The 8,351-nt window shown below is 45.8% G+C and overlaps 1 protein-coding gene across 1 annotated transcript in view; it reads right to left on the reverse strand.

Moving 5' to 3' along the window:
* The window catches only part of MAP4 (microtubule associated protein 4), a 140,787-nt gene that overhangs the window by 40,331 nt on the left and 92,105 nt on the right, over positions 1–8,351 (reverse strand). Inside the window, exons 7-9 of the mRNA XM_045297704.1 lie at positions 7,007–8,113; positions 6,041–6,163; positions 840–4,076 (exon numbers count right to left, since the gene is read on the reverse strand). Of these exons, the coding sequence (XP_045153639.1) occupies positions 840–4,076; positions 6,041–6,163; positions 7,007–8,113 (4,467 nt within the window). The remainder of the gene's footprint in view (positions 1–839; positions 4,077–6,040; positions 6,164–7,006; positions 8,114–8,351) is intronic.

An 8,351-nucleotide genomic window follows, 5' to 3' on the forward strand; every position in this document is an offset into this window, starting at 1 on the left:
ATGCATGCTTTTCAGGGAGGAATAAAAAAGGAGTCTTTCTAAATCTTACAGCAATCTTCTTAATCTCACCCAATTACTTGAATGCTTAGAGCCAAAAAGGGCCAAATAAAGAAGACTCCTCTAGATGGGCAAATTTTAGTATGTTTAATGGACAGGGGCTGTGTCCCAAAGTCTAACCCACAAGCAACCATGGGCCCAGGGCTGTAAGCAACCCACTGGTTCAAGGCTGCAGCTGTGTCACTGAGAAACCTTTTCCACCACACAAACACACAGCCTGTGCCTGCCACTGCTGCTCTGGGGCCACCACTGCCTCACAGCGGCCAGACCGGTCCCATTTACTCCCAAAGCAATCTGGGCACTTAAGCCCACCAGTGTGACCTCAATAGACACTTGGGGGAGGGGGACATCCCCAGAGGACAGCTAGATATGGAAATCTTTTCTTTCCTCCTGTGAATCCTTATTTCAAATGATCAGAACTTGCCTGGAAACTTTGCACAGAGGAGGCACAATGTCTTTTTACTTTACTAAGCATAGTTGGATTATGATGGGCCTTTTACTGAATATTTTACTGTTGAAATTTTACTTCACTTGAAACTCAAGGTTCAGTGCTAGGTAATAAAGTCATGCAACCAAGTCACCAGGCCCCTCCAGCTGGACACAAGGCATGCCTTGGTTACAGAAAACACGTCGTTAGTAGTCAGAGATTCCCATGCGAACAAACCCATGATTAAGAAGTATGATTAGAGTCTGAATGGAACCAAGGCATATGTTTTCTGCCACTCTGATGCTGACTCAAAAGCCACAAGCACACGCATTTCCCAGCAAGGGCTGGTTCATACCAGTTGACTTCTGCGGCTTGGATCGCTCTAGGTCCTGGATTGCAGACTTGGGCGGAAGGGGACTAAGTCCCCGGGACTTGGTAGGTCTCATGTAGCCTTTCATTGGTTCAGCCAGCCTGCTTTTCACTTCCTTCTTCCCTTCTCCCAATGCCATAGGTTCAGATATTGATGTTTTTTCCAGAGGTGACCCCAAAATCTCATCTTTGGGTTCTGGGAATTGAGGACTCGTGGGAGCAGTCACAACTAACTCATCTACCACTCCGGAAGGGGTAGGTGCAACTTTGCCCCTGAAGAAATCCGAGTGGAGGCCTGGTGTTGCCAAGGAAACACTTTCCAATTCTGTAATTTTACAAGCCAGACTAGTTTCTTTCGATGTATCCTTTTCACCTTCTGGGGCTGAAAGACTTATATGCACCCCCTTTTTCAAACTAACTGTGTCCTTGAAATCCCTACAGTCAGCATTTTGATCCTCAGGGCAACAGAGATTACGTATGTTGTCTCTCGGTAAATCAAGAGTTTGCACTGGAGTAGACTGGGACTCGGGTTTGTTTTTTTCTGTTTTCCCTGGATGTGCTGGGAAATCACTCCTACCTGCAGCTGGTTCAAGGCCTCTGGTATCTCCTGGCGGGCTGGGGCCCTCTTCTGGTGCTCTAGGGAGAAGGTGCCCCTCTGCTGGCTCTGTGGCTTTCTTGAATGAGTGATCAGAGGCACCACTTTGCACTGAGTCAGACTCTCTTACCACCTGCCCTCCATCTCTCCCTGCTTCGCTCTTCCTGGGCTCAGCACGCCCACCTTTATTTTTACAAAGGTGATCTGCTGGGAAAACTAGGGCAACTCCAGTGTCTGTGGAAGCAGAGGGGGCCTGAGGTCTTTCTTGGCCGTCTTTGCTGCAGATTTCCAGTACTCTGGAAATCTGGACTGGGACTGCTTCGTGTCCACTTTCAGTGCAGGTATTTGGGAAGGATTCCCTTTCCTTCCCTACTTGAGCAGCAGGCGCGGGCAGCTTTTTATAGGCTGACGATTCCACAGCCTCTACAGGGGTTGACTTACTTGCCAACCTTGGTGGTGTTCTGGGGCAGGTGAATGTAATATTTCTATTTTCGTCCACATAGCCCAGTCCTTCAATCCTGTGGTCCTCTGTGGTTTCCATGGGAACATGTATTTTTGTTGCATCTAGCTTATTCTCTTGAATGTGCTTCTCAGGAAAATTATTTTTAACCTTTTTACTTTTTCCATCGCTGCTCCTTTTATTCAGTTTGTCAGCCACTGCCGTGTGTCCCTTGGCTGCATCTGTCTTCCTCTCCTCAGTCGGTATTACAGGAACAAATCCTACCCCGTGGATTTGGTCTTGCGAGCTCACATCTATCACTATAGCTGCTGGTCCAGGAACAGCACAAGGCTTGGCTGTGCTTGTTTTGTTCTCCGATAAAGCCTCAAGCTCAAATGAATTAGCCTTTCCGTCAACTAATGCCACTGTGGGTGTATCTGAATTACCTGAGAACGAAGGAACCTGCATTTGGGGGAAATCAAGTCCTAACTCCTTGTTTCTCTGGGGGCTGCTAGTAGCACCTCCATAATTTCCTGCAAAAGGTGATGTGATGATTTCGGCCTTGCTCTCTGTTCCAGCAGGCTGTGTGGAGTAACTATTTTTAAACTTTTTGGTTTTGCTTTCATTGACTCTTCTTTCAGGTTTTTCAGAAATCCTGGGAGATGCTTCAGCATCCATCCATGGACACTTTCCTTCCTTGCTCTGGTGACTGACACCCATATCTAGGTGCTCAGCTCCTCTTTCTGCCTTACCACCAGAAGTTTGAGTCATGTCGGATTGATTCCCCAAAGGGATCAGTGGCACTGCAGGGTCAGTCTTGTCCTTAGGTTCCCTCGTCACCACCGCCCCAGTGAGATCAGCTGCGGGCCCCGGTTGCTTGGAAGAATCCAGCCCCAGCTCCGCATTCTGCTCCTCAGTAGTCACTCCTCTTCTGAGGGCAGGTTCACCTGGTACAACATCAGCTGGGCTGACCAGAGGAAAGAGTTCATATCTTGCTCTCACTTTCCCAGAATTTGCTCTCATCTTCCCAGAACTCCCCCTTCCCTTCCTGTTTTTGCCATCACCTGCCATTCTCTTAAAAGGTTCATCTGCTAGCTCAGGGGCCTGATCTAACACCTTGTCCTGCAGCTGCTCAGAAGCAAAGACGCTGCTTTCTTTCTCTGCCTTGGGGAAAGCTTCCCTTTGTAGTTCTTTACCCGCTTCGGTGCCTTTAGAACTCTCTTTCTGCTTGATAGTCTGTAGTTTAGTCATTTGATTTTTATCATCCCCTTCTTTTAGAATATTTTCTAATGGATTACTTGCTGTCAAAGTAGGTGTCAAATCAGGAAGTTCTTTTGCTGCTTGGGGCCTTGAAATACTAGCTCTAACCTCTTGGTTTGTAACAGGAGAGCAATCGTCCCTGGGTCTGCTCTCCAGAGGAGTTTCTCTGTGGTGTGCAGAGATTTCTGAAAGGGGTTCTTTCAGAGCGGGCGAGCCTATTCTCTGGTTTTCATGCACAGGAGCCCCTCGCTGGGGCACAGGCTGGGGTTTGCACTCATCTTGCTGCAGTGATTTTTCGTTTTGACCCAGTGGTACTGACTTGTCACCTTTGACCTCTGGCTCTACTCTCAATCTGGGCCGAGAAATTACTTCAGCTTTTGGGTGTTGTTCTTTAGAAGACATAGGAATTCTGAGACGCTCGGAGACTATAGAGTTCTCAGCTCCCGGTGTGGCCGCTCCGGAGTCAACTACACACTCCCTTGTCGAGTTCTCTGTAGATACAGGTCCATATTCAGTGTCCATCGTTGTACCCTGGGTGGGGAGAACACCCAACTTTCGTGAAGCTGCTGCAAAGGAACGGCTTTCAGGCACATCTCTGCTGTCCTCACCCCACAGCCCGCCTGCCCGGGGCTGAGGATATCTCTTTTGCTTTGTTTTTTTCTTTTTCTTCTTCATCATCATTGGCGTGCTTTCTGTATCCCAGGCTTCCCTGCCAACATCAATGGTTTTCCTCTGATTGCCCAGCTCGCCACAGGAAGACGAACCAGAGACCAAATCCAACTCAGAGACAGGGCAGGGGCCCAGCCTGGGGTCAAGAGTCTTCTGTGGAAGGCAGCCTCCCAGCATCTCAGGAGGGACCCTGGCAGGCTTGGGCCGGACCCACCTGTGGTCATTGGGTCTGCAAACTTGTTTGGCTTGTGTTGGGGTACCTGCAATACATGAAGCTAGCTAAAATTCCAACGAAAAACTATTACTGTTTCTTTTTTTAAAAAAATCACCTTGATGACTTATTTAAATAATCTTTTTTCATCATTCCACATACTAAGTTTGTTTAGAAAAAAGTCTCTTCCTTCCCTAACTAAACATTTCTTTCTTTTTTCCCCCAACTAAACAATTCTAACCCCTAACTGGGATTAGAAATATTTACTACAGATCATCATATTTCAAAGATTTCTCTCAAACCAGTTTACAAAATGTTTAAAACTGGAGGTATGAAATTCGAACTGAAGTCTCTTCATGTCTCTACATAAACATTAACTGCCTGTAAATCTTATCGAATACTTTTACTTCCCATTACTTCCAATTGGTACACAAGTCCCAATTCTGCAGCAAGATAGAGTGCAGAGGTTACCTGGCTAGTCTTGATACTCTATCAGACCTCCGTGCTTCACACACAGGAACACGCCTGGTCTCTCTCTTTGGTGACATTAATGGATTAGATGAAATATATATGAGTTTGGAAAGGATTTACAGTTTTGAGAGCCTGTCACAAGCATTAGACGCTTGTCAACTAATCAGGTCAATTTTGGGAAGTAGAAAAGAAGGCAGGCTTCTTCTCTATTCTATTACTACCAGTACTACCACTACCATTGGACACACACGATAATGAGTATTTTCACCAAGAAAAAGCATCCTCATTCTCAATCAGAGCATCCTACTTTGAAAGACAAATGCTTTACACTTCAAAATTCTGTTCTTAATGCACACATTCTGAAAAAGCCGCATACTAATGGTCAGATGGGTCAGCTATGAGGAGCTAGCCATGAGCACAAGAATGAAGAGAAGATCTTAGAATCCACTGTGGGGATGACTGCACAATTCTTTTAATATCCTTAACCCATTAAAATCTAAAGTATGGAAATTATATGTCAATAAAACTGGGGGGAGGGTGTGCTTAAGAAAAGAATTGGCCCTGAAAGGAAACAGCTAGCCAATGAAGAACATTCAAAACAAAATCCCAAGCTCGTAGGCTAGCTAATGAGTCACGTCACTTAGGATAAGCAATGGTGGGCAAGACTTTGGAAGTTTCCCTGCCCACAGGCAACCAGTCCACTGTGTAAATCCCTAGATCCAAGATCATGGTAAGTGCCATTAACAGCAGGTTTACGACAGTCCTTGTCAAATGTGACCCAGTGAACAGATTGTAAAGAAATTAAAAAGCAAACGGCAACAAAGCAAGAGTTCAAAAATATTTCAACAGTACCTTTTGTTCTTATCTTTACTTCTCCTAAGTCCTCACCTTTAGCTTAGTGTCTCTCTCCAAAATGTGCCAGGCCATGGCATCCCTCCACATTTCACACACTCACTGGGCCCCCTAGCAGCAGCAATTTGGTGCCACCTCTGAAACAATTTTTTTCAGTTATGATGTAAACCTTTGGTTTCAGAGTTCACGCGGGAGAGTCGAGTCTCCTCATATAGACTGGAAGACCAGGGTTTAAATAAACATCTGTGTGCCGTATTGTGATGCATTTTGCATGTAAAAAGTGGATAAACTTTTGATATGTTGAGGGTCACTGAAATCACACCTAAAACATCAAATATTTACTCAGCTCCTATTAGGTGATAAGATCATGTGCAAAGCACTAATAAAGACATGATCCCTGGCCTCAAGTTCACGTCCTATTCAGACACAGAAAAAGTAAACAAGGGTCATCCAAAGTTGATATTCATGTGTATCAACAAAAGTGTGTACTCTTGAAGTTCACCGATTAATAGAGCTTTACTTTGGAAAGTACTTTAGTGCAGTGCTTCTCAAGTTTTAATATATATCTAAGAATTACCCAGGAGTCCTGTTACAATGCAGCTCATGATTCAGAAGGTCTGAGGTAGAGATACTGTTTCTCACCAGCCCCAGGAAGATGTCTACTTGTATTGTTTTGTTTTCCCGACTTACCTGAGGTCTCGGAAGCAAGCTCCTTCGATTGACCACCGCACTGTTTCTTCTGCTCCAGTGTCTCTACCACAGGATCCTCTTCTGTAGGTAAGTTGTACTTCTGGCCCATGGCTGCGGCTGGTTCTAAGGTTAACAATAAAATACCACAGAAATTTCAGAAAAGAATTATTTCTGAAATGATTTTTTCACTCAGAAGAAACAGGGTGCAGAAATTGTTCTTTGAAGAATTCTGCTGTACTGCACAGAAGATAGGGAGTGGTAGTTGTGGAGTTGGGTTTTTTTGCATTATTTTAAAGATGTGAAAAAGAGCAGATGCGGGAGGTGGGGGTGGGGAATGAAAAACAAGTTGATTCCAGGAGCCCAAGCGGAAAGCAAGTGTTTTGAGAATGAGGGCAACGAATGTATAAGTGTGCTTTACACAACTGATGTATATGTGGATTGTGATAAGAGTTGTACGAGCCCCAATAAAATGATTAAAACAACCTTCCCCCACCCAAAAAAAAGAGCAGATGCTTGTAATGTTGGTGGGAGTGAGTCAGTGACAAAGGGAAAAGCCAGTAAGGGAACAGTTAAAGCCATGTGCTTGAGCAGGCACAAGGACACGAGCTCTCCTAGGAAATGACCTTAACTGGGAGCAGGAACGATTAACTCGTTACAGCAGGAGGGAGGCAGAGCCTGTGCGTACGGATACAAGTAGCTGGGTCAATAAAGTAGTGAGCTTGCTGGTGTTTTTCCTGCTGCTTCAATTATCTGTGAGACAGAAGAGCAGCAGAAAAGAAAGATGGAGGTGTGAGAGGTTGGAGGAGACAGAAATGAGAAAGAGGTGCCTAGGACAGTCGGAATGTGAAGAGACGTTCCAAGTAGACTATGTATCTGCCTTTATTACCTAGAACAGGTTTGTCCATCATCCTTCTGGAGACTGCACTCTGGGAGGCAGGAACAGTGAGAGCAAGCATAAACCCATACCTGGTGAAGTCAGGCAAGTAGGTGCAGCTGGCTGCTTCTCATCCTGGAGAGATTCAAACTGGGAATTTTCAGTTATTCCTCCCTGTGTCCATGCAGTTTCCATGTCCTGAATCGGCACTGGTGCCACCTCTGCTTTTGAAGGTGGTGTGACGTGCGTGGTTGGAGTCAGGTCGTTGGCCTGAGTCACATCTGTTCCAGAGGAGAGAGCCACATCCGTAGGTAGGGTTACCGCTGTTTTTGGAGGCAAAGGTGGGTCTTTGACCAAGGATACTTCTTCTAGGAATGGAGCCACATCTTTGACTGGGGCCACCTCTGTTTCTGGGGATGGAGCCACATCTTTGACCGGGGTTACCTCTGTTTCTGTAGGTAGTGTCATACTTTTGGCTGGGGTCACCTCTGTTTCTGAAGGTATAACCATACCCTTGGCCGGAGTCATCTCTGTTTCTGGAGACAGAGGCATACCCTTGGCCAGGGTCACCTCTGTTTCTGGAGATGGAGCTACAACCTTGATGGGGGATGCCTCTACTTGTGGAGGTGGGGTCATATCCTTAATCAAGGTGGCCACCTCTGTTTCTGTCACATCCTTGGTTTCTTGGGGCAGCGTCACATCCCCAGTAAGAGCCACTTCTGTTCCCGGGGACAGGGATGCTTCCATGGCTGGGAATATTTCTGTGGATATTGTATGATCCTTAGCCAGTGCCATCTCTGTTTCTGAGACTGATACCATGTCCTCTGCTGGGGTCAAATCCATTTTAATAGGTGAAGCCATCTCTTCTTCCTTAAACACTGTCAAATCCTTGGCCAGGGGTACTTGTGTTTCTGTGACTAGTACCATATCCTTGTCCAAAGACAAATTTGTTTCTGTGGGCCACACAACATCGTTGGCTGGGACTGCCTCGGTTTCTGTGAATAGTACCATGTCCTGGGGCAGTGCCACATCTGATTTGGTGACCGGTTCCAGGTCTCTAGCCAGCGCCATCTCTGGTTCTGTAGGGGGCCCCGTGTCCTGGGCTAGGGCCTTCTCTGTTTCACCAGGCAGTATTATGTCCAATAATTCTGTGGGCGTCTTCTCTCTTTCTGATGCCATTTCTACTTCCTTGGCTGACTCTAAGGAAAATAAGTTAGAAATTTAGCACCCTTCAAAGTCTACTGCAAACTTCTACATTCAAAGCTGACTTTTTTTTCTTTTTCTCTTTTTTAACATTTTATTAGGGGCTCATACAACTGTTATCCCAATCCATACACACACCAATTGTGTAAAGCGCATTTGTACATCGTTTCTCAAAACATTTTCTCTCCACTTAAACCCCCGACATTAGGTCCTCATTTTTCCCCTCCCTCCCCG

Source organism: Echinops telfairi, unplaced genomic scaffold (genome assembly GCF_000313985.2).
Source record: "Echinops telfairi isolate 266 unplaced genomic scaffold, ASM31398v2 ScPeMD7_7420;HRSCAF=8458, whole genome shotgun sequence".
NCBI lineage: Eukaryota > Metazoa > Chordata > Mammalia > Afrosoricida > Tenrecidae > Echinops > Echinops telfairi.